Source organism: Balaenoptera borealis (assembly GCF_965194805.1).
Source record: "Balaenoptera borealis genome assembly, chromosome: 14".
In the NCBI taxonomy this organism is placed as follows: Eukaryota; Metazoa; Chordata; class Mammalia; order Artiodactyla; family Balaenopteridae; genus Balaenoptera; species Balaenoptera borealis.
This window is the reverse complement of record NC_138875.1, coordinates 56,296,462-56,323,620: the sequence shown is the minus strand read 5'-3', so window position 1 is coordinate 56,323,620 and position 27,159 is coordinate 56,296,462. Positions and strand designations below refer to the sequence as shown.

Below are 27,159 nucleotides of genomic sequence, written 5' to 3'. Positions count from 1 at the left end.
AGCATGGCTGTATCCAGATAAAACCTTATTTATGAACACTGAAATTTGAATTTCCTATGACTTCTCCCATGTCACAAAATATTATCCTTCTTTTGATTTTTTTCAGCCATTAAAAAATTTAGAAACCATCCTTCATGGTACAAAACAGGAGGCAATCCAGAGTTGGCTCACAGATTTGCCAACCCCTGACTTAAACCAGGCCCTCCCTATAACCCTTATCTCTACTCCCTGAGGCAGCTTTGGAACCAGCCCAACTTCCCAATAAACAAGATCTGTTCAAGTTGTTTTGCGTTTTGATCTCAGTGGGACATCATCATATAAAAATGGGGCAGATGGGACACATGCTTCAAAGAGAAGTCATTTCCCTGTTGGTGAGTGGTTGCCTGGGGACACACAAAGTCAAGTCAACCCCATGTATTGGTTGAGAGCACAGGCTCTGGAAACAGCCTGCCAGTGTAAATCCTGCATCTGCAGGGTGCATATGGGCAGTTATTTAGTCTCCTCGTGCTGCTGTTTCCTCCTTGATAACATGGGAATAATAATGGCACTTACCTGATAGGGTTATTATGAGGCTTAATTGAGTTGGTAGATATTAAACACTTGGAATAATACTTGGCACAAGGTGAACTCAGTAAATGTTAGCTTGCATTTTCAAATTAATTCTAAGAGGTCTTAGGAAGAGAATTGAAATAGGAGAAAAAGGGCCTAAGTTTTAGAGTTGGGCAGTTATACATTTGAATTTCAGTTTCACACATGATGCCTTTGAAACCTTGGCGTTAGCTATATATTATATTTGTGAACTTCTATATCCCCACCTGAAGGAGAGGAAAAACTAGTAACTATGCCATGGAGTTTTTGCAAGGATTAGATGACATGTCAAATGTGAAGTTCCTGGCATGTTGGAAGCCATCGAAAATAGTCATTATTTTCCCAGGCCCTTTCCTTTGAGAAAAGAGAAAATAAAACCTAGGAGAGTTTATGGTGCAGGTATTTACTCAATCTATAAATAAGATATTTCTAAGAATGGTATTTTAAACTTTGTTTTCTCCCATTGATGTTTCTTGTATTTTTTCAACCCAGATCATCAAAGAAGCTGAAGCCACTTACTAAAAAACTCAATTTTTATGAGAAATCGATATGGCTATTTGTTCCAAGAGTACAAGCAGTAAAGTTTAAATGAACTCAGAATCTAACATTTTAATGTGCATATACTGCAGCTATATTTAAGTCTAAGCTAAATGTGGTGTTCATTTATATTTTATGTAAGGCGTTAAACCTGACCTTTTAAATTCTATTAATTATAATAGTAAAAATAAGCATTTAGCTTATCTGACCAATGAAGCAAGAATTTCCATACACAGAATTTCCATTTCAATATAATGATATATGTGAATATGCTACATACTTCTTTTATAAGACTTAGTTTTTGCCCAGATGTCACTTGATAGGTTTGTTGTGATTGCTTTCTACCTGTGCTTATTAAAATGCTTGTGTCTCTTTGATGACAAAAAGTAAATTACTGATGTTTGTTTTTGTTGTGCCCAGTTGCTGTGACCCCTTACGGTTATGCGTCCAAGTTTGAGATCCACTTTGATGACAAGTTTGATGTGTCTTTCGGAAGAGAAGGCGAGACGATGAGTCTAGGCTGCCGTGTAGTTATCACTCCTGAAATTAAACATTTCCAGCCGGAGATCCAGTGGTACCGAAATGGTGAGCCTTACTAATGAATTCTCACTAGGTTCTTATTTGCAGAAGGTCACAGCCCAGGCTTGGCCCCAGAGCATGAATGTCCATAAGGCTGCAGTTCTCTTTACCAGAGCTGGCAGAATCTGAACGTTAGAGGACATAACCTTTTGGATGTTACAAAAGCTTTTACACATATATCAGAGTAGCAGAACTTTCGCAATATATCTGTGGAGATTATAATTTCTTATCACCAAGTAATATAGGGAAAGGATTACAAAAAAATGTATTCTCATTTTGCAAGTTGGATGTATATTCATTTTGTAAGTTAATTTTATTTGGTAAAATAAAGCGGAGTCCAGTGAAGTCCAGTGGGACTATGGAGCATGCCCACTGGTCCCCAGGCACGGTGGGTGGTGGTCAGCATGCTCACCATGCAGTTGGCCTGAACTTCAGTGCATGTGTGGGCACCGGGCAGTCTGGGCCATCCCAAGGCCATGGCTGAGACCAGGACCTGGGCCCAGAGTGAAACCAGTCACGGCAGCAGTAGCGGCAGCAGCAGCAACATTGCTGGCCGGCGTGGCCCTAGAGGAGAGGAGGGGCCCCACGTGGGGCGGTGTGGGCGCCCACAGTGGGAGCCGAGATTGCCTGTCCGCCCCAGAATGCGTCTTTGTGGGATCTGCACAGATATGAGCTTCCTGGCCTGAGCACCGTGACAGGAGCTGCCAGCAATCACGCAATAAACTTTGTCCGTAAAATATTATAAAATAAAAGCATGTACATAGACATTGCAGTAAGGCACATAAGGCAGTTGTTAGAATTCTTCAGAGTTTGGACTCTCTGGTTATGAAAACTGCCACAACATTGCAAAGCAAATATTCACAGGCTTGGAAATAAAAATTAAGTTTAAAGACTGTCACATTCAATGAAAATGAACACTATTTTCATACGAAACTTTGGATGAAGCAGTTATTAACAAGAAAGATAATTTTGAATTAATTTTTCCTCATAATCAAAGATACAGTGAGAGGATGCATAAACAGGCATTTGAATTATATACAAATCATGAAGTCATTTTCAGTTTCTTGTATGACCACAAGTTACAGGACATGTAAGAGAAAACATTAGGATGCAATTATGTAAATTTACATGTAAAATTAAATTCAGACTTACATGAAACTATTTGTATAAAGAGTTAAATCTTTTTAGAAAAAATTGTTCCTCAAGAATCATAAGCTCTGATTCACTTTGTTATAAAGCAGAAACTAACACACCATTGTAAAGCAATTATACTCCAATAAAGATGTTTAAAAAAAAAAAAAGAATCGTCAGCTCTAGAGTACTAAAATTTATATTTTGAAATAGTTCATCAGAAGATTAACCCAATGTTAACTTTATAGCACCATAACTATATAATACTATAATGTATAAAACTATATATTACTATGACTATGTAATACTCTTAACACCTGCATTAATAGTTGCATCAGCAGAAAGATCCTTCTTAAAATAAAAAAAATCAAAACTAATTTATGATCTTGCATTTGCAAAGAGTGACTGATGTTGCTTTCAGTTATATCAATTTAAAATGAAGTTACTAAAAGTAACTGAGTTTGCAGAAAAGTAAGTAAAAAATATCGTATTATCAATCAACATATCACATTAATAAAGTATTATTTTTGTATGTAAAATTATGGCATGAAAATATTATTTTTTGCAATTTGTATTACCCTATCATGTTTTATAAGTAATAAACTATTTTTAGAGGACAAAGCCTTATATTTTAGTACCTTGACTGTGTTTTTTTTCTCTGCTTTTTTGAGCAAGGGGTCTTGTAATTTCATTTTGCACTGGGCCCTGCAGATTATGTATCTGGCCCTGGTCCCCCCTCACTTCTGCTCTAACATTTTAACCAATATAAACATGGCAGAATGACTCAAAGCCCTATAGACTTCCTCTAATATTCAGATAGCATTCAATATAGAAGAAGAGGAATAAAGAGAGAGAGAGAGAGAGAATTGGGGGGAGGGAAGAGTGGAGGGGAAGGAGGAAGAAGAGAGTAATGAGAAAGAAATCAGTTAATTTGCTTACTTTTGTTCCCTAGGGGCTCCTGTTTCTCCATCAAAGTGGGTGCAAACACACTGGAGTGGAGATCGGGCAACACTAACATTTTCTCATCTCAACAAGGAAGATGAAGGTCTCTACAAAATCCGTGTACGAATGGGAGACTATTATGAACAACACAGCGCTTACGTCTTTGTTCGAGGTAAGACCTAGCAAAAAGCAGAACATCTGAGAATATTTAAAACACCGAGGCCATGTCAATCTATCCAAACATATTTTTGGTAACGATGAAAGAGCCAATGTAAAAATTTAACCCTGAAAGCACCAGTTGGAAGGTGACCAGTTTCCAGACTATATTACTGTCACTAGTGTCAGTACTTTCCTCATCTTCAACGAGCCCCCCGAGCAGTGCTCTGTAGGTGTCTGAGTAGAGAGGCTAAATCCTAGTGATGCAAAAAGCCGTCTCAGTCTGAAGAAGCTACAATAAAAGAGTGATGGGGACTCACTCTTGAATATCTATTTTGGAGAGCAAATTTATTACTTTATTACAGGCCTTTTCTTTATAGCTTTAGTTTTAATGAACTAGGAAACAAGATGCTACAACTGAATTCTTTTTTTTTTAAACTATATTTATTTATTTATTTATTTATTTATTTGGCTGTGTTGGGTCTTCGTTTCTGTTCGAGGGCTTTCTCTAGTTGCGGCGAGTGGGGGCCACTCTTCATCGCGGTGCGCGGGTCTCTCACTATCGCGGCCTCTCTTGTTGCGGAGCACAGGCTCCAGACGCGCAGGCTCAGTAGTTGTGGCTCACGGGCCTAGTTGCTCCGCGGCATGTGGGATCTTCCCAGACCAGGGCTCGAACCCGTGTCCCCTGCATTGGCAGGCAGACTCTGAACCACTGCGCCATCAGGGAAGCCCCCAACTACAACTGAATTCTTAAGACAAACTATAACTGTTGGTTTTAGGAGTCTTTCTTTTTTCAGCGATGTCTCTACCAGGTCAGACATGTACAAGTGGGAATGTTATTTCTACATGAGATCCAGATCATCTGGAAGACGATGAACACTTCCAGGCCACAAAGGCAGTGCTCTGTGTTCTTTTACGTGATGGTCAGTCAGGTGTGGCCACACGAGGAGACAGAGGAGGGGCTCAGGAAAAGAGTGTATTATACTCATAGGTCCTAGAGAACCACCCAGGGCCACATGGGGAAGCAAAGGCACTACTGATTGGTCAGGAGGCAGAAGAGGCAGAGGGAGAGCTTAGACCGCAGTCTGTATTGGAGCTCCCGTGGAAAAGGCATGGCAGGGCGGGGTAAACAGTTCAGGATTGGCTGCTGTGAACAACTTCAGCAGACCCTAAGCTACAGGGGTCGTGCTTAGTTGTCTGGTCCCTGGTGCTGAGATGATTAAGGCAGAGGAATATTTCCTCCTGGGGTACACGGGCCAGATGGAGGAGGTGAGCTCTGGACGGGTTAAAATTGGCTAGCCCCTGGAGATGGGGGCAGAAAATCTCTCCCTACCCAGAAAGGCTTTTAAGATGTCAAAACGTCACAATATACAGAAAATAAACATATAAACAATGCAGGTAGACTTGCTAATTTTTTATCTCTTATACATTAAATAGAACCATAAACTCCTGGGTGTTTTGATGAGGGTGGAACATTAGAGGTCATGCAGGTGTCCTTAACTGGGGTCCACAGACTCCCAAGGGGTCTGTGATTATAACTGTACTTCAGTATAATTAGTTTCTTTGGTAAGCTCATGTATTTTATTTTATTTTATGCATTTAAAAACATTGTTCTGAGAAGGGCCCTCTAGGTTTTCTTTACCACTTTGCCAAAGGAGTCTAAGGCACACAAAAATGTTAGGATTCCCCTTAATTTTTTTTTTATAAATTTATTTATTTACTTATTTATTTTTTATTTTTGGCTGCATTGGGTCTTTGTTACTGCATGCAGGCTTTCTCTAGTTGCAGTGAGCGGGGGCTACTCTTTGTTGCGGTGCACGGGTTTCTCATTGCAGTGGATTCTCTTGTTGCAGAGCACGGGCTCTAGGCGCATGGGCATCAGTAGTTGTGCCACACAGCCTAAGTAGTTGTGGCGCATGGGCTTAGTTGTTCCATGGCATGTGGGATCTTCCCAGACCAGGGCTCAAACCTGTGTCCCCTGCATTGGCAGGCGGATTCTTAACCACTGCGCCACCAGGGAAATCCCTCCCCTTAATTTTAAGATGCAAAAACTAAAACTCAGGAAAGTAACATGATTTACCAAAAGCCTCACAGTTAGAAGCAGAAGTGGGACTAGGATACAGGCCTTCTGATGGCTAACCCAGGATTTTAATTAGGGAATAGGTTAAGCTGCTGAAATGAAATTTAAAAAAAAAGTTTATTTCTGTCCTATGTCCATCAATCCAGGGGTAGGAAGGTGGTCCGGGTGGTTCTGCTCAACTCAGTCATTCAGAGTCCTGGCTCCCATCTATGTTGTTGCTCCACTGCCCCCGTGGTGCTGTCCTGTGTTCCCGTTCCAGCCTGTGGGAAGGGCAGAGATGCGGGGACACACACATCACTTCTGCATGGTGAACACTCTACCACACATCCACAGGGAGGGAAGCCGGGCAACATGTTGCCTGCAGAAGCTCAGGGGTTCTGGTACTAAAAGGAAACAGGAGGAATGGATACTGAGGAGAGACAGCAGTCTATATACCACACCAGTACTGAACAATAACAAATGATCATTGAATTCTGCCACGGATTTGCAACTGATAAAGATGCACGAATATCTATGCCAGCTGAAAACTGCATCAGACTTCCTCCTACACAAAAGCATTTGGGAAAAGTCGGATCTTGCGAGGGGAAAAGAAGCGTAGCCCTCTGGGTCAGTTGCAGTAAAAATGGACCTCCTGGAAGTTACCAGCAAGTATGTTTGTTTAAACAAAGCACCCGGATAGACCTGGCCAGATGATAACTGAAAGCAAACAGAGTTTTGCCTCTGCTCTCAGTCTGACCTGAACCAAAGAGTATCTCTGGTGACTCAAGAAACACTTAAGTTATGCCTTGAGGATTCCCTTTGTGGACTTTTTCTGGGAACTCTGACACAGTCCAGGGTTTCCTCAGCAACATTTCTCAGTGCCCACATCCAGAGTCGTGGCTCTCTGCAGGTTGAGGCCAGACTTCAGATGACCAACCACAGACAGGGGGAAGGGATTGAAATTTATCATTAAGCCAGTTTTCATATCCACAAAATAAGGGAAGATTCTAAAATGTATCAGATGTTGATGTGAGAGAATTGAAAAGATTCATGGGGAAGACAAAATTGCAAAGACAAATTTCAGAAATGGAGTTGTGAATTTAACTTTTAGAAAAAGATTTCCCCTGTAAGTTTATTTTAAATGATACATTTTAGATTCTTAAAAAAAAAATCTTTATTGAGATATAATTACACACCGTAAGAGTCAACCATGCTAAGTGGACAGTGCTTTTCAGAATATTCGTAGAGCTGTGCACCCACCATCTACAATCCAGCTTAGAACATCCCCTTCACCCCAAAGAGATTTCTTGTGCCCCTTCCCCACTCCCATCCCCAGTCTAGCCCCCAGACAGCCACTAACCTACTCCCTGCCTCTATAAACTGTCTTTTCTGAACATTTCTGGATATAATATGTGATCTTTTACTTTTGTCGTTTTTCATGAGCCTATGTTTTGAGGTTCTTTATGTTGGTACTTTGTTCCTTTTTATTGCTGACTAATATTGCACCGTATGGATATGCCTCATTTTGTGTGTCCATTCACCAGTTGATGGACAGTTGGATTGTTTCCACTCTCTGACTATTATGAATAATGCTGCTATGAACATTTGTGTTCCTATTCATGGACCTAGGTTTTCAGTTCTCTTGGGTAGATAGCTACAAGTGGAATTGCTGGGTCGTATGTTAAATTTGTGTTTAACTTTTTGAGAAACTGCCAAAGTGTTTTAAGTGACATTTTATGGTGTTTTTTTTTTAAACTTTGAGCTGCATGAGGCCATTTCAATGCATTTTTCAGAGCTCTGGTATTTTGCTGCTTAGAAAATAGCTTCTGAACCAGAATGATCAGTGTAGAAAGCACCATATGTCTGCAGAAACACATTCCAGAGCTGTACATATTTGGCCAGTTTTTTTATTACATACATAATATGTGTTCTTTCTGAAAAAATAGATAATATAAATAAGAAAAAAAGAAAAGCCATCGTAAGTCTAACATCCAGAGATACCTGAAGTTATCATTTTATCACATATTCTTCTGGACTTTTATATATTCTTTCCTCCCCTTCCCACACACATGGCAGGGAGGAAAGAAAGATGATACAGTGATAAAGGATGGGATATAAATGTCATGAAGAAAGAATTACAAATGAAAAATAAATTATGAAAAAGTTTTCACTAGTAATCAAAGCAATAAAATTAATCTATCACACTGAAAAGATTTACAAGGTTTTAAAATCCATTGGGATGAAGGAACGGAGGGACCAGCACTCCTGCACGTTGCTGGTGAGTGTAAATCGGTTTAGCTTTTCTCAGGGTGTTTTGCCACTATGTACCAACAGCGCGCATTTCCCAGCGATTCTAGTTCTAGGAATTTAAGTGGACAAAGCTGAAAAAAATGTTTGTTTGGGGGAAAATCTGGAAGGAATCTAGATATCCACCAATGGGAACTGAAAATAAAGTATAATAAATATTCCATATAAACACACAAATACTGCACAGCAATGAAAACTAATGATGTATACTTACTAATATGAAAATATATCAGAAAAACAGTTTACATGAAACTATATAGTCCAATCCCACTTTTATTTAATTTATTTATTTATTTATTTATTTATGGCTGTGTTGGGTCTTCGTTTCTGTGCGAGGGCTTTCTCTAGTTGTGGCGAGCGGGGGCCACTCTTCATCGCGTTGCGCGGGCCTCTCACTATTGCGGCCTCTCTTGTTGCGGAGCACAGGCTCCAGACGCGCAGGCTCAGTAACTGTGGCTCACGGGCCTAGTCGCTCCGCGGCATGTGGGATCTTCCCAGACCAGGGCTCGAACCCGTGTCCCCTGCATTGGCAGGCAGATTCTCAACCACTGCGCCACCAGGGAAGCGCCAATCCCACTTTTATTTAAAAAACAATCACTTTTTAAAAAAATTGGAGTATAGTTGATTTACATTGTTGTGAAAAACAATTACTTTTGAGTTTATAAATGTAGGGGAAAAAGTCTAGAAAAATCTTGGCAAATATGTTAGTAATCTCTGAGTTACGGAATTAAGAGGGATTTTAACATGTATTTTTTATTATCATGTATTTTACAAGCAGACACTACTTTTATAATAAAGATAAACAATAAAATTACTTACATTTTGATAAAGGTTATTAAATAGCCTGTGTCAGAGGTCAGAATATAAAGAGTAGCAGGCTAATCTTTGGCCTAATTCATCAAAGCTACAAAAAGTTTGACTATTTGGAGGGTTGGGAGAAGGAAGGGCAGAGGCTAAGAAGAGGACTGACGTTGCCCAAGTGGGTGCTGTGGGCCAGACGCTCTGTAGCAGCTGCTGGGAGCCAAGAGCACAAGTGTGAAGCAATACAGCATGGTATTCGGATTTGGCTTCCAGCAGCTGCTGTACAGAACCGTGTTTTGAAAGATTGTCAAGTCCAAATGGCAAATGGCATATTCCAAGCAATTTTATGGAAATGCTGAGAAATGGCTCCCTAAATGTCTGCTGTCTGCCAGGCTCTGTTACATACAATGGATTTATCTATCAACACCAACGTTGCTGGTTGTTACATTATGGGCTTTTTGCTAAAAAGGGACATGGCTAGAGGTTGCCAGCTGTCCCCCTTGCAGGTGAGCAGGTATTAGGTCTGTTAACTTCAGCATCTCCACCTCCATCCTAGCTCTGCTCCACCTTCACCATCAGCAGACCTTCTCCCCACCTTCCAGTGCGCTGAAAGCCTAAAAGGAAAAAAGTTTCTCCCCACCAAAATGCCCATTTGCTGTTGTGTGGCATGCAGGAACTCTGCATTGTTTTAGGCATGATGATTTGGTTACACTCTCCTATAGCACTTATGCAGGAGATATTATCCTGCGGGTTCATGGGTTCATGCAAGTTCATGGGGCAAGAAACAGAATGTTCAAAACCAAAGTGATTTAAGATCTTCACAGATAATGCACAGCCCTGTTAGCAAATGTTTCAGTAACTTAGAGTTATAGAAGTGTAGATCATAGGAAAAGAAAGTGTTTATTATTCAGTCAGCAAGAGTGTTTTCCCTGGGTGAGTGGCTCCTACATGTCTCAGCCTCCTCTCCTACTAATTCCGGTTGTTAAAGGGTTGACCAGATGTCAAGAGGAATTGGCAAATGTGGTTCCCTTCCCCTTGGGATTCTGACTCTTATCTTAATCATTTTCACTTAAAAGGCCACTATCTGGTTATTTTCATTCCCCTTCCTTTCCTCCTAAAAACACCCCTGAGTCACTAATTTATCTGTGCACACACTGCTGAGGGGACCCACTGTCAGAGGATCCCATTTCATGAACAGTCACTAAACTCTGTTCCTTGTATAATCTTAGACTTTTACTAAACTCAGATAAACTAAGCTCAGATGTGGCTATTTCATCAGAGTTACTTTCGCAAGGATCTGCAGCTTGGGAACAAACATTTAATTAAAATGAATGTTTTTGTTTCTCTTCCAAAATGGTGGTCCCAGCATAGGGATGGGCAAAGCTTCTTGGTTCTTCTTCTCTTGTGGATGTATCTAGAAGGTGACAGAAGGGGCTGTTTGTTCCCCTTTGGAGCCATTCATAGTTTCCGAGTAACACTGCACAATAATTGTCTTAAGAACAGACTTCCTGACATAACTTACATCAGACTTTTCTGATAGCAGTCCTCAACATGTCCTTATTTATTTTCTTTTAGAACATTTTGGGCAGGCAAGGGCCATGAGGCAGAGGTCATGGGTCCTTTTCAGAGCCCTTCCTAGCATAATGTTCCTTGTACTGATGGTGAAAAGCACACATTGTTATTTTGGTAAGCAAATTACAAAATTGAAGATTGCTCCACTGGGGCCAAAGATATAGCCACTGCAGTGGTGTGGTAAGAAATGTCTGCACTAAGACCTTGGCCTTTGGGGCTGACAGACCACATCTGAGAGGGTTAACAGGATCCTTCTGTATCCCCACAGATGCTGATGCAGAGATTGAAGGAGCCCCAGCCTCTCCCTTGGATGTGGTGCCCTTGGATGCCAACAAAGATTATATCACCATCTCTTGGAAACAGCCGGCTGTGGATGGAGGGAGTCCTATTCTGGGATATTTTATTGATAAGTTAGTACTTAGTCTAACTTCAGTTAAAGTGATTTGGCCATAGAGACACATGCTTGATTTCTCCTACCATTTATAGGTGAAGTGTTTTCTTTACTGGTCTCCTCTCCCTCTTTTCTCTGTGTCTCTGTCTCTGTCTGGTATGTATGTATATATATATGTATATACACATACCTACCTTTTTTACCTAAATTCCAAAGATAATCCTTAAATTGTACTACCAACCCAAGTCACTAATTTGGCAAGAATATTATGAATTTGTTCACCTAATAGAGGCCACTTTAGAAATGAAATAGCTGGTATTCAATATACTTAATGTCCATATTCTTAGTATGTCAGTAATTTAAGAATATTAATTAATTTAAAGAATAATACTCTAAGAATACTAACAAAATCTCATTTATATCACAGGATTCAAGTTTGACAAAGAAATAACAAATATCCATAGTATTAAACTGTGTTTTATCTACAAATTGTTGCTATTTACATTCTCCAAAACTTAGAGGCTTTATATTTATAGTAAATGGGTCTTACATATGAATTATCCAGTGAGCTTGGCCAATTTAGAAACAAATTTAGATTATTGACCTAAATACATTATTGTCTGACTTAGTTTCTTTTCAAATAGTTGCTCCAATTGTCTTCCATTTTTGAGTAATAAACCCTGACTGTAAAAACCACTAGGGGCAGATAATCTATGCCACTGTAGTATGACATGTTTGTACCAAGGTGGATTAAACTTAATATTTATAGCAGTAAGTAAGTATATGCCTACTGGGCTCAGTACCAACTAGAGAAATATTTATAATAGATTATACTTTATTTAACCGTACACTAAATGTTTCCACGTTATTTCATCATTGAATAATGATGAACTGTGAAGTTTTAGATATATTCTTTTTTTAAAAATATGCATCTGTATTTTAGTTAAAAACATAACTATCTACCTTTGTAAAAGTATCCCTCTACGTAAATGCACCGTTTTTTTACAGATCTAGTAAGATTCTTTTTTTTTTTGAATTTTTGAATTTTATTTAATTTATTTTTTTATACAGCAGATTCTTATTAGTTCTCTATTTTATACATATTAGTGTATATATGTCAATCCCAATCTCCCAATTCATCCCACCACCACCACCCACCCCGCCACTTTCCCCCTTTGGTGTCCATATGTTTGTTCTCTACATCTGTGTCTCTATTTCTGCCCTGCAAACTGGTTCATCTGTACCATTTTTCTAGGTTCCACATATATGCGTTAATATACGATATTTGTTTTTCTCTTTCTGACTTACTTCACTCTGTATGACAGTCTCTAGATCTATCCACATCTCTACAAATAACCCAGTTTCATTCCTTTTTATGGCCGAGTAATATTCCATTGTATATATGTACCACATCTTCTTTATTCATTCATCTGTCGATGGGCATTTAGATTGCTTCCATGACCTGGCTATTGTAAATAGTGCTGCAGTGAACATTGGGGTGCATGTGTCTTTTTGAATTATGGTTTTCTCTGGGTATATGCCCAGGAGTGGGATTGCTGGGTCATATGGTAATTCTATTTTTCATTTTTTAAGGAACCTCCATACTGTTCTCCATAGTGGCTGTATCAATTTACATTCCCACCAACAGTGCAAGAGGGTTCCCTTTTCTCCACACCTTCTCCAGCATTTGTTGTTTGTAGATTTTCTGATGATGCCCATTCTAACTGGTGTGAGGTGATACCTCACTGTAGTTTTGATTTGCATTTCTCTAATAATTAGTGATGTTGAGCGGCTTTTCATGTGCTTCTTGGCCATCTGTATGTCTTCTTTGGAGAAATGTCTATTTAGGTCTTCTGCCCATTTTTGGATTGGGTTGTTTGTTTTTTTAATATTGAGCTGCATGAGCTGTTTATATATTTTGGAGATTAACCCTTTGTCCGTTGATTCGTTTCCAAATATTTTCTCCCATTCTGAGGGCTGTCTTTTCGTCTTGTTTGTAGTTTCCTTTGCTTTGCAGAAGCTTTTAAGTTTCATTAGTTCCCATTTGTTTGTTTTTGTTTTTATTTCCATTACTCTAGGAGGTGGATCAAAAAAGATCTTGCTGTGATTTATGTCAAAGAGTGTGCTTCCTATGTTTTTTTCTAAGAGCTTTATAGTGTCCAGTCTTACATTTAGGTCTCTAATCCATTTTGAGTTTATTTTTGTGTATGGTGTTAGGGGGTGTTCTAATTTCATTCTTCTACATGCAGCTCTCCAGTTTTCCCAGCACCACTTATTGAAGAGACTGTCTTTTCTCCATTGTGTATCCTTGCCTCCTTTGTCATAGATTAGTTGACCATAGGTGTGTGGGTTTATCTCTGGGTTTTCTATCCTGTTCCATTGATCTATATTTCTGTTTTTGTGCTAGTACCATATTGTCTTGATTACTGTAGCTTTGTAGTATAGTCTGAAGTCAGGGAGTCTGATTCCTCCAGCTCCGTTTTTTTCCATTTTGTCCATCACTCTCTCTCCCTTAGGTGTGAGGTGGGCACAGACAGCTGGTCTCAGTGCAATGACACACCTGTGAAGTTTGCTCGTTTCCCAGTCACTGGATTGATAGAAGGTCGTTCTTACATATTCCGAGTTCGAGCTGTGAACAAAACTGGAATAGGTCTCCCCTCTCGTGTTTCCGAGCCTGTGGCTGCTCTGGATCCAGCTGAGAAAGCTAGACTTAAAAGTAAGCATTTTTCATTTTTCAGGATCATCTTGAATTTTTTTTATATGCCTGAAATAGATCCTATTGCAAGGTTATTCCTCCACCCTCCACTAGAGGGAGAAGAGAATAAGAAATCCTTTACTGATCAGAGAAATCCAGGGGAAAAAAAGACAAAAACAAAAAAGTATTTGTTTTTTGACTCATCTGTTCACTAAGGGCTTTATTTTATGTTATTTTTATTTGATTCAGAAAACTTTGCCTTATTTGACTGAGTTCCAGGCATTGTGTTTGAAATGAAATATGAAAACCAAGAGGCTGGAGAGGTTTTTTTTTTTTTTCATTTTATTAGCACAGTTCAAATATACTTTTCTTTCTGGTTCATTTTCTTAAAATTGTAAGGTAGTTTTCTTAATCTTGAATTTATCCCTTAAAGCATTAATACTCAACACTGTGAATTTCTTTATATCAAAGGAAAAACACATTTATGACACATCGTGTCTGAACTGTACTTGGGTTTCTGTGTTAGAGAGTCAAAAATAATCTTTTCATATATTTAGCCTCCAAGTCTCAATGTCAAAATTGTGGTACATGAATTATGCTCTGCATTTGTTTCATAGGAACCAATATGGCATCCTTAATAATAGGGACCATAAAATGTCATTAAAAGAATTGTTGGAATTTCATATTTCAGTCTATACCAGATTTCTCAACCTTGACCCTATTGACATTTTAGGCCAGGTAATTCTATGTTGTAGGGGGCTGTCCTGTGCATTGTAAGATGTTTAGCAGTATCCCTGGCCTCTACTCGCTAGATGCCTATGGTCCCCCCACCCCCTCCTCCCCACCCTCCTCCCCCCCCAACCCCCATCGTGACAATCAAAATTGTCTCCAGACATTACCACATGTCCCTGGGGAGCAAAATCACCCTAGTTGAGGACTACTGGTCTATGCCATTTATAACATTTTCAGTGTTATTCTTGACCTTAAGTACATGTAGTGGCATCATAAAAATCTAAGTAAAATAATGTCACCTTCTCTCTGGAGACTTTTCTAATCAGGCTCCTTGATTACTCTCCAATCACTTTTCACCCACTGTCCAACTTCCCTCCCTCTTTCCTAATTCCATCTCATACTTTCATTTACTCCTCTTTAATAAATTTCAATGAAAGTAAGATTTGTTGGGATTGAAAATGAGTTATCTTGCTTATCACCTTTCTGTTTTTGCACACACTCTGGTGAAAAGCCCCTCACTTGAAGCAGGAGTTGAATCATTCTCTCTTTCTGATGTCTTTCTGATATCACAGAAATGAATTTCCTCTTTAACTTTATACTGCCTGTCTCACTCATTTTCCTTACTCGGGATCTAAACTGCTTTCCTTTGTAAATAACACTTTCAAAATTAATGGAAAGAAATCGCTTTCATTGAGCTTTACTGCAGGATCAGCGCCCCTTCCTCTTTCATCTTCATTATGACATAAATAACGGCCCGGCTTACAATTGTTCCTGAAAGGTTTCTCCCAATTAAATGCTATCTCTCAAGAAGGGTGAGAGAGCCTATGTGTTTCAGGAGATACATGGGGAACAGTGTATGAACACAGGCTGTTTACCTCGCCTGTGTCAGTACAGTTCCGGAAACGTGGACTCTAGCAGATTGTGAGTTGTTTGAGAACAGAGACTGTGCCCCCTCTCCCCAAAATACCATGTGCATGCTTGGTAAGACTCACTAAGAAGGTACATAAGTAAACTAGTAATACACCCATTTGGGACTAATCTGGCCAGTTTACCAATTTCTCAGTGCAGCTGAACTGCATTTGTGAATGTTTCTGATTTTTGTATTTATCTCTGCCAGGTCGCCCCTCAGCACCCTGGACTGGACAGATCATTGTCACTGAGGAGGAACCGACAGGTAAAAACCACGTTTTCCCCAGATAGTATTCCCAGTGCTCTGCTATGCAGTTTGGCTTTTGTTGTGGAGGCTGCAGTGTATATTATTTAAGTGTTTTGGAAAGAACATTCTGAAATATTTGGAGATCATGAAGTAACTTATGTTGTCAGAGAATCGCTTTTTTTAAAAGCTTTATTGAGGTATAATGACATACACTAAACTGCATGTCTGTAAAATGAACAATGTGATAAATTTTACATGTGCAAACACCTGTGAAACCATCACCGTGATCAAAATAATGAACTTATTCATCACCCCTAAATTTCCTCATACCCCTTTGTAATACCTCCCTCCTGCCCCTTCCTCATCTCCAGGCCATCACTGATCTGCTTTCTGTCACTATCGTTTGTGTTGTCCACAATTTTAGATCAATGGAATCATACTCATTTTTGTCTGGTTTCTTTCACTTAGCATAATTATTTTGAGATTTATCCATATTGATGCATGTATCAGTTTATTCCAATTTATTTATACCTTCACCATTGAAAGCTTCTATGAACCTCCTTGTTAAGTGTTTTTGTGGACATACACTTTCATTTCTCTTGGATAAATACCCAGGGTTTGAATGGATAGGTCATCTGATAGATGTTTGTTTAATTTTTAAAGAAATTGCGAACTGTTTTCCAAAATGGTTGTACCATTTTACATTCCCATCTGCAGTAGTCCAGAGTTTCAGCTGCTCTACATTGTAACCAGTTTGTGGTATGGTCAGTCTTTTTAATTTTAGCCTTTCTAATTGGTGCATAGTGGTGTTTTGTACCATGGTGGTATTTCATAGTAGGTGTATAGTGGTCTTAATTTGCACTTCCCTAATAATGTTGAGTACCTTTTCATGTGCTTATTTGCCATTTTTGCATCATATTTGACATCTTTGCCAAATCCAAGTTCATTCAGATATTCTCCCTTTTTTTTTTTCTAGACATGTTATAGCATTAGCTCTTACATTTCACTCTATGATCCGTTTCAAATTAATTATTTCTATATTGTGTGGATTAAGGGTCTAAGTTATTGTTATTATTTTGCATATGGCTATCCAGTTATTTCAGCAATATCTGTTGAAAAGATTATTTTTTTCCCATTGAATTGCCTTGGCACCATTGTCCAAATCAATTGATTGTATATTTGTGGATCTATTTCTGGAATCTTTATTGGTCAATTTTATTTTCTCTACACCAGTACCACACTGTCTTGATTACTGTAGCTTTTATAAGCTTCATGTTTTTTTTAAAGCTTCACAGTTTTGCAATCAGGTAGTATAAGTCCTCTAATCTTTTTTTTTTTTTCCCACAGTTGTTTTGGCTGTTCTAAGTCTTTGCATTTCCATGTAGAATTTAAAATCAGCTTATCAATTTCTACAAAAAAAAAAAAACCTGCTGGGATTTCAGTTGAGTCTTATATTCTTCATGATTTTCTATCTACTCATTCTATCAATTATTTTTTAAAATTTATTTATTTAATTTATTTTTGGCTGCGTCGGGTCTTTGTTGCTATGCAGGCTTTTTCTAGTTGTGGCCAGCGGAGGCTACTCTTCGTTGCGGTGCGTGGGCTCCTCATTGCAGTGACTTCTCTTGTTGCAGAGCACGGGCTCTAGGCACGCGGGCTTCAGTATTTGTGGCTCGCAGGCTCTAGAGCGCAGGCTCAGTAGTTGTGGCGCGCGGGCTTAGTTGCTCCGCGGCATGTGGGATCTTCCCGGACCAGGGCTTGAACCTGTGTACCCTGCTTTGGCAGGCAGATTCTTAACCACTGTGCCACCAGGGAAGCCCCTCTATCAATTATTGATAAAATAGTGATGAAATCTCCAACTAAATGGTGGATTTAAATGCTTCTTGTAGTTTTATCAGGTTTGATTTCATGTGTTTTGAGGCTCTGTTATTAGATGCATAAACATTTTTATTGTTATATCCTCTTATGCACTGACCACTTTAATATTAGGAAGTGACTCCTTTTATCCACGGTAATGCATTTTTGCTTGGAAATCTGTTTTGTCTGATATGAATATAACGACCCCAGCTTTCTTTTGATTAGTGTTAGCATGACATATGATTTCCTTCCTTTTACTTTTAACCTGTGTGTCTTTGTATTTAAATCATGTTTCTTGTAGGCAGCATATAATTGGGCCTTGCCTTTTTATGCAATCTGGTGATCTTTACCTTTTAATTGGGGTGTTTGAGCTAGTTACATTTCATGTGATTATTGATATGGCTGCATTTAAATCTACCATCTTGCTAGTTGTTTTCTCTCCGTTCCATCTATTCGTTTGCTTTCTTTTCCCTCTTTCTACTTTCTTTTGGATTAAATATCTTTTATTATTCCATTTTATCTATGTTATCTTATTAGCTATAATTACTTTTTTCTTTTATAGTAGTTTGGAATTTATAATATACATCATATGACAACGTACCTTCAAGTAATATTATCCTACTTCACATGTAGTATAAGAACTTACAGCAGTATCATTCCATTTACCCCTCCTAGCCATGGTGGTGTTGTTATGTATTTTATTTGTTTATATATTATAACTCTATGATATGATGTTATTATTTTGGTTCAAACAGTCACAAAGCTTTCAAAGAAATTTTAAAAGTATGAAAAATGTTTTCAATATTCACTCACATTTTTACCATTTCTGTTGCTCTTTATTTCTTTGTGTAGATGTGGATTTCCATCTGATGTGATTTTCTTTCCACCTAAGGCATTTCCTTTAATATTTCTTGTAGAGCAGTCCTGCTGGTTATGAATTATTTTATTATTTGTATGTTTGCGAGAGTCTGTATTTCATCTTCATTTTTGGACTTTATCGTGACCAGCTATAGAATTCTAGGTTGACAGTCTTTCTTTAGAGGTTGGTCCATTGTAATATAGGTCTGCACTGTAAGAATGACTGCTATCATTTTTTTTCCTGTCATTCTTATTTGTGTTTTTCTGTATGTAATGTATTTTTTTTCCCATGTCTGCTTTTAAGATATTCCTTTTATCACTGGCTTTAGGAATTTGATTATGATGTGCATTTGTGTAGTTTCCTTCATATCTTGTGCTTGGCGTTTGCAAGTTCCTTGAATCTGTGCATTTATGGTTTTCATCAGATTTGGAAAATTTTTTTCACATTATTTCTTTAAATATTTTTTTCTATACTCTCCTCTCTCTTCTCTGCTTCAGGAACTCCAATTACATGCCTCTTGAAACCACAGCTCAGTGATGCTGTGTTCATTTTTCCTTTCGGTCTTTTTTTCTTTCTGTGTTACTTTCTACTGCTATGTCATTAATTTTACTATTCTTCTCTTCTTTAGCCTCTCACCTACTGTGAATTCCAGGCAATGTATTCTTTGTAAAAGACTTTGTAGTTTTCATCTTAGAAATTAATTTGTATTATTTTTATATTTTCCATGTCTTTAATTATCATCTTTAATCTTTAGCCTCTTGAACATATGGAATATATTTATAATAACTGTCTTTATGTCCTTGTCTACTAATTCTATCATTTGTGACATTTCTAGTTTTGTTTCATTGATTGATTTTTCTCCTCATCATGGGTTGTATTTTCTTGCTTCTTTGCATACTTGGTGATTTTTTTTTTTTTTTTTTTTTTTTTTTTTGCTGTGCCTCGTGGCTTTTGGGATCTTAGTTCCCTGACCAGGGATGGAACCCAGGCCCTTGGCAGTGAGAGCACTAACCACTGGACCACCAGGGAATTCCCTGGTTATTTTTTTTTTTTTATGAGATGCCAGACATTTTGAATTTATGTTGTTTGGTGCTGGATATTTTTTTATTTCTATAAATACTCTTGAGCTTTGTTCTGGGGAAACAATTTGATTCTTTCAAGGTTTGCTTTTGTTTGGTGGAATCGGAGCAGCCTTTAGTGTAGCCGTAATTTGGCTGAATTACAGAGGTAGTACCTTTCTGAGTACTCTACCGGATGCCCCATGAGTTAGGAGATTTCCAGTCTGGCTGGTGGGAACGTGAACTCTCCCAGGTCCTTTGAGAGCTTTGAGAATTGTTCCCTCCAGTTCTTTTGTGTGGGTGTTCCCGGCCTCAGGTGCTTTCCTTGTATGCATGTGCTGATCCATACTCAGGTGAATACTCCAAAGGGACCCCCTCAAGTCTCTGAAGCCTTTCTCTCTGTGAAGCCTTTTCCTCCCCATGACTCTCTCTGTGCACACTTTGCCCTCCCTGGAATTCCAGCTTCTTCTCCTCCACTCAGGGAGACTGCCAGGCTCTACCTGGGTTTCTCTTCCTGAGCTGCTGCCTTGAAACTCCCTCCAGAGAGTAAGCTGGGACAGTGGTAGGGCTCACCTAATTTTCCAGCTATGGGGTATCATTGTCCTATGATGATTGATGTCCAATGTCTATAAATGGTCATTTCATATATTTTGCTCATTATTTTAGTTGTTTCACATGGAAGGGCCACTCCAATGTCAAGAACTGTGGAGGATCTAAAACTTTACCCTGCTTATGAGCCAGCAAGTTTCATAGCAGTTTCGTAGATGCTGACAAAAGGCATGAGACTCCCGGGTCAGAGAGAAAGGGCTCTGTTACCCACAACACAGCAGACAGCATGAGCTTCGTGTTCTCACTGGTCCCCCTGCTTCCCTGAGCCCCACAGGGCGATGTGGAGCCACACATGTGGACACTGCCCACGCAGAGATCTGCGTCATAGCTGAGAAAGCTTGCCCTTAGAAAACCGCAGTCTTAGAAGGGAGCTGCTCACCAACCTACTCAAAGTTTCTTGGAGAAAGACATTATCTTTACTATTCTGGTCAGAAACAACTCTCTGACCTAGAGGATATACTATTTCTATATTCCAAGGTTGTTTGCCACCCAAGCATACTTGAAAAGATATTCTGTCAAAAAGCTGATTTAAGATATGCAGAAGGGCTTCCCTGGTGGCTCAGTGGATAAGAATCCACCTGCCAATGCAGGGTACATGGGTTTGAGCCCTGGTCTGGGAAGATCCCACATGCCACAGAGCAACTAAGCCCATGAGCCACAACTACCAAGCCAGCGCGCCTGGAGCCTGCCAGCCACAACAAGAGAGGCCACCGCGATGAGAAGCCCACGCCCTGCAATGAAGAGTAGCCCCCGCTTGCCACAACTAGAGAAAGCCTGCACACAGCAACAAAGACCCAACGCAGCCAAAAATAAATAAATAAAATAAATTTATTTAAAAAAGTAAGATGTGCAGAAAATATAACGTGTATCATTGCTACTGTTTTTCAGGACTGTAAGGAAATTAAAATTGTCAAGCAAAGAAAGTAAAATTGTGGCTTTGAATGAATGAATGAATGAATGAAAGTTTTAGGGAGAATTTTAGAGACAAGGCTACTTCTTTTTACTGTGGAGCAGTAATTAGCTCTTTCTCCCTCTGTGACTCTGAGTGTCCTGGGCTTCCCAAGTGTGTGCCCCTCATTCTTCCCTGTTGTTTTTCAGAGGGTATTGTTCCTGGGCCCCCCACAGACCTCTCTGTCATCGAGGCCACACAGAGCTACGTGGTGCTGAGCTGGAAGCCCCCCCGTCAGCGTGGCCATGAGGGCATCCTGTACTTTGTAGAAAAGGTAAGACTCTGGGATCAACATTATACCTCTTGCCACTTCCTCAAGATTTCTTTAAGGAAGTAGAGATTAAATTTCTATTGTGTCCTGAACTTTTTAAGCTCTTATAAACTGTGAACTATTTCTATAGAAAAATGTGTATCACACAGAACTTTGCCTGAAAGTTCAGGGGGTTTATGGATCCCTGAGGGTCACCCATAGACTCCTACAAGGTCCACAGACCCCAACTCATAACCCTTCTATGAAGAGAAATGTTCCTGAAACTGTAGATTGCCTCTGTGACACTGTTTTCTTGACACTTTTTCTGTCTCCCTTGCCGTAGAAATGCCTTTTCATCTCTCTGCACTTGTCCTTCTGCAGGAAGGGTAGATGGGCGAGAGGAATAGAAGTTACAGTATTTTCAAATGGCTGCGAGAGTGAAGACAGAAAGTCCTCACGTGCTCCCTTGAGCTTGGCTGGCACTACTCTAAGTGCCGGTGGGAGGGTGGGGTCAGGGGTTACAATCAAGAAAGACACTGGCTAGTTCTTTTCCTCAAATATCTTACAGTTATATTGTAGTTATCTTGGAGAGAGCAGCATACAATGAAGGCCTAAAATGGGTGGAATGATGAGAATTATATGTGAATCTATCCTATACCCATATTTGAGGGGAGTTCTAATAAGTATTTATGCTGAGAAAATGGAGAAAAGCAAGACCTGGACAAGACATTATCTGGGAGAGCTACCCCAGCTGCAAGTGCACAGGGGAGCACCTGCCAGGCAAGGCACAGGGCCCTGGGTGGGCGGAGGAAGTCCACGCCTAAAGGGATCATTGGTACTGGAAAAGGGCATTTAAAGAGAATGTGCTGAAACTGAGGTTAAAAATCCATTGTTAAGAAGGTTTTGATTAGGATATAATTTTTAAAAATTAAAATAAGTTTATCTTATATGTAAGAACATTTTTATTGGCAGTTATGCACCATTTTTTAGAACAATGAATGAAACAACCGTTTGTACTTTTTTGTTATATTTTATTTTTATAAAATTCTGTAATAGCATGTTAAGATATCATTTACATTTTGCTTTCATAGCAAAATCATAGAAAAGGTCATTTTTTTTTTTTTTTGGCAAAAATATTGTGGAGCTCAATTAGTTTTCCTAAAGTCCTCTCTTTTACCTTTAATGCTACTCTGATCATTCAATTTCAGAACACCTATTAGATCACCTTCCCTGACAATTATTACAAGAGAATGGATATCATAGGAATATAGGTGTAGGCAAACATCTGCAAATTAGGTAACAACATAAAAGCAATATTCTACTATCTTTATGGCCTTTTAATTATCTCTAATTAGCAGCTGTTGAGAAAATTATACTGGAGCTAAAAACACTAGGGTCTGTGGTTTCCCTTTATTAATTATCATACTTTTCTTTGATGAGGACATTTAACTCACATCTTTGAGGAGCATTCCTCACTTGCTTCTTATCCCTAACAAATCGGTAACAATAAGTGGATCATCTCTTCAACGTGTAATATGGACATCTTCAAAGAAAGTCTGATTTTACCAAAATAATACTAAAAATATATATTTTTATTAATTTTTATATTTTCTAGATATTAGCTTCAAATAAAATATAACTTGAGTAGCATTCTTGATTAAAAATTTTTTTCCCTCTATTCTTTTTAATAGAGGACAAGACAAAGAGTGATAAACATTCACTTCCTGGTGTGTTTGATACACCCTCCCCCGTGAATCCTTTTGAAATGCTCCCCATGAAGATAGTTCTGAATAAGCTCTGTGACAGTAATTACCATCTTTCTTAGAATAATGACACAGTAAGAACCTACTACCGAGGCCTTTTCTTGAGATGAGTCAGCTTTAGCTTCTGTTGAGCATCTCCTCTGGTCACATAAACTTGAACTTCTCCACGAAAGTCTGTCGTTTTTCCAGACCTAAATACGTGAGCCAGGTTAAAATTTAAATGTTCTTCCAGCACTGCACCTGTTCGTATGGAACAGAAGGGACATTTATGAGTGCGGCGTGGGTAAAGAGGCCTGTACAGGCACCGCAGACAGACAAAAGGGCCAGGGCGTTGAGGTAGCAGGGGAGCAGCACACGTCCAGAGACCTGGGGCACATGTACAGAGGAACTATCCAAATGCTAGACTGTTCTCCTGAGCCAAGTCTCAGATTATCTCTGATGAACCACTTCTATCTAATACACTTCTATCATAAGGGAGATGTTCCCATGCTCTCGTCCTGTGGCGAGTTTCCATCCCCAGGATGTTCACGCCTACAGCAGTGCTGCCTATTTGGTTACCCCTGTGCTTGCATTTCTTCATGGAACTCTTTACCTGGGATTTGCACATAAAGGACGAACTTGCCTGTCATGGTGACAGGCTTGCAACCAGTTAATGCCATGTCTGTGAGCTCTGAAATGGTTGATATTGAGAGGAATTAGATAAATCAGGTCTCAGCACTCCCAACCCCTCCATCCTACTGTGTTCTTTTCAGCCCCCCAATTTTTCCTCAGATGTCTTATGTTTTCAGCTCTTTCTCTCATTCCCCTATCAGAAGTCTGGTCATGTCAGAGGCAAGGATTGTATTACTTGGTAGCTCTGTTTCTATCAAAGGAATGAAAATAGCTAATGTTTACAAGGACCAGATACTGTTCTAAGCTCTGCATGTGTTAATTCACTTAATTCTTACTGTAATCCTATGAGGGAAATACTTTCATTTACATTATGTCTATTTTGTAGATGAGGAAACTGAAGCATAGATGGGGTATATAATTTGCCCAAGATCACACAACTAGGAAGAGACAGAGCTAGGATTTGAACCCTAGCAGTCTGGCTCAGGTCCATATATCCAGCTCTTATACATCGCTGCCTTTCAACCTTCCCAAGGCTAAGTCTCCTCTGGAAAACCCCAATAATCACACAATATTACCTCCACAGTACCTACTTCAGAGCACAGTTGAGGGGATTAAAAAGTTACAATGGGGTAAAGTTCTTAGTACACTGAAATGCAGCTACTATTTTTATTATGAAAGTGTAAATGACTGATAAATGTTTATGTGTTCCCTAGGGGAGAAGATGTCAAAATGAATCAAAGCCATAAACTAAAGGATAAAAAGTCTGGGAGAATTCTGTCCCTCAGTGGGGAGCAGATTGACTGTTTGGGGGAATTTATCCTCTCTACCCTCCCACACACAACTGACACATTATCATAAAAGGCACCGCAAGGGACTTCAGAGGTTAGCTTGTCAAATTTGCTTATTTTACAGATGATGACACTCATGTGACTTTCCCAGGATCACATATCTCATTGTTACCAAAGCTAGGACCAGAATCGATGCCTCTGAGTTCTTTTCACCATACCATACTGCCTCTCATTTCAAGTCAATGAAGGTTATGCTGAGTGATGTACCAATAAACTTATTGTCCCCCAGATTTATCATTCTTGACAACTGGTCAGTCTATCACAAGATTTGGATTTCCAGAAAAGTCTCTTAAAACTGTTCAGAAGTTCTGGAGCAAAGTCACTTCCGCTACCTTGGGCAGAGCTGAAAGTTAGAATAGTAGGGAAAAAGGACTACTGAAGACTGCTGATAGTTTTCTTACTGTATTCTGTACCAAAGCTCAAATACACACCACATCCTTCTTTCAGGGATTTCAAAGTCACTGTAGATCAATTTAATTTCAAGGATAAAATATCTTTAAATTGGTTTTCCCCATTATTTATTCTAAAATATGGGCCAAAAAAGAACATTTTCTTTATCTTACACTAACTTTATGCATTCAGAATTCAGAAAAATTCATTAATTCAGGAAGAAAAAATTGTTGATTATCTACTATGTGCTAGATAACAATTCCAGGCTCTGGGGTACAGCAGTGAACAAGACAGCTCCCTGAACTTGTTTCACTGGAATTTACTTTCCAATGAGGGAGACAAATAAATAATTTAATTTCAAGTGTTGATAAGTGTTTTGGTGAAAAATAAAGCAGAGTAAGTAAGGGATAGAGAGAGATAGGAAAGGAGCAGATAAAGCTTTCAGATTGGTAATGGAAGGAGAGTGATCAAGTGGGCCTTTCTGAGGAGGTGGTATATGAGCACAGACCTGCATGATGTTATGAGACATTAAATAAAACGCAATGAAAATAACACAGTTCATAACAACATAATGGAAATTTAAGTATCTAACATAGCATATTAAATTTAATTACCTACCCTAAGAATTAGAAAAGTATCTGACCCCAAACTATCATCTAAATAAATTAAGGACTTTTGGAAGTAGACCAATGATCTTATTTAGTTAAAAAGGAAGTGAAGTATTAAAGCAGCATATTTGTTCAACAATACAGCCATATTTGATTTAGATATTCCTGTGTACTTCAGATGTTTCATACCCCATTTCCCCCAAATTTCTTTTGCAGTCCAACTTGTATAACAGGTAGTAGTTTGTTGGCAGATAAACGAACTTCAAGATGCCTGGCTTAGCGTTCCAGTTTATTCTTTCTGTGCTTTCAATGGATTCCACTGTTCTGGCTGCAGTGTGATGCAGGAACAGAAAACTGGCAGCAGGTGAACACGGAGCTCCCTGTGAAGTCTCCCCGCTTTGCTCTGTTTGACTTGGCTGAGGGGAAATCCTACCGTTTCCGAGTCCGCTGTTCCAATTCAGCAGGAGTTGGTGAGCCCTCCGAGGCAACGGAAGTGACCACGGTCGAGGACAAACTTGGTAAGTATAGAGTTTGCTTGAGCCACTGTAAACTTATTTAACTTCAATTCAAGAGAGGATTCCAAAGCAAGAATCTTATTGGAATACGTATATATTCAGAAGTAAAAATCATGACATCCTTTTTTCATATTATAAATGTAATTGATGACTGTACTTGACTGATACATTAAAATTTTTCATTATTATGAATTATTATGAAAAGTACACTTCTCCAGGAGTTTCAACAGTATTGCTGATTATTTTTTTCTGGAAGGGGTTGGTATGTTCCTGGGTGTTTAGTTTCTCATTATACTCCCAAACTAGAATATTTTTTAAAACTTTCTGCTTTAACAAATATATTATAAAAGAACTGTGTGTTTGACGTGACTACTAGTGTAAAATTTATATATGTGTGTGCATGTCTGTGCGTATGTGATAAGAATGAATTTCTAAACCACACTGAGCTTGACCATCATTTCCCTCTTTTCTCAGACATCCCCAAGCCCCCGAGCACTATCATCCCATGCAGAAATACAGACACATCAGTTGTCGTTACGTGGGAGGAATCCAAAGATGCTAAGGAGCTGGTCGGGTACTACATAGAGTCAAGCATTGTTGGCTCTGGCAAGTGGGAGCCCTGCAACAACAACCCCGTGAAGGGCATGAGGTAACCGCAATATGCAGGGTGGGAGGGGAGGAGTGGGGGTGTGACACTGGAGCCACAGGGGCTGAGGAAAGGAAACGCAGCCATGGACCCAAACAGCAGCACAAGCATCCAACACAGGGAGATTATTAAAAACATTATGCTCTGAATATCCAGATGAACTTAAAATTGAACATGTCTATGGCCATACATTTGAAAAAAGGATTACTAGTGATATTAAACACTTAGAAACACACCATGCCAGCTATGATAAGAGATCATTTCATAGCTCTTTTCTGATTCTTTCCCTTTATGCTGTTTGTCCTTTTTAACCCTCTGTTCAGGTTTTAATACCCAGTGTGATACTAGATTGCAAGGATCTAATAGGCTCTAGTGAACATAAATTAACCAGGCATTTTATTTTATTTTATTTTTATTTATTACTTTTTTTTTGGCCATGCCGCGTGGCATGTGGGATCTTAGTTCCCTGACCAGGGATCGAACCCGTGCCCCCTGCATTGGAAGCGCAGAGTCTTAACCACTGGACCACCAGGGAAGTCCCTTATTATT

The 27,159-nt window shown here is 39.1% G+C and overlaps 1 protein-coding gene across 1 annotated transcript in view; it reads left to right on the top strand.

Annotated features, from left to right (window-relative positions):
- The window catches only part of MYOM1 (myomesin 1), a 137,264-nt gene that overhangs the window by 47,620 nt on the left and 62,485 nt on the right, over positions 1–27,159 (top strand). Inside the window, exons 9-16 of the mRNA XM_082353480.1 lie at positions 1,546–1,710; positions 3,788–3,949; positions 10,941–11,082; positions 13,580–13,779; positions 15,608–15,664; positions 21,128–21,252; positions 25,784–25,967; positions 26,439–26,613. Coding sequence (XP_082209606.1) covers positions 1,546–1,710; positions 3,788–3,949; positions 10,941–11,082; positions 13,580–13,779; positions 15,608–15,664; positions 21,128–21,252; positions 25,784–25,967; positions 26,439–26,613 — 1,210 coding nt within the window. The remainder of the gene's footprint in view (positions 1–1,545; positions 1,711–3,787; positions 3,950–10,940; positions 11,083–13,579; positions 13,780–15,607; positions 15,665–21,127; positions 21,253–25,783; positions 25,968–26,438; positions 26,614–27,159) is intronic.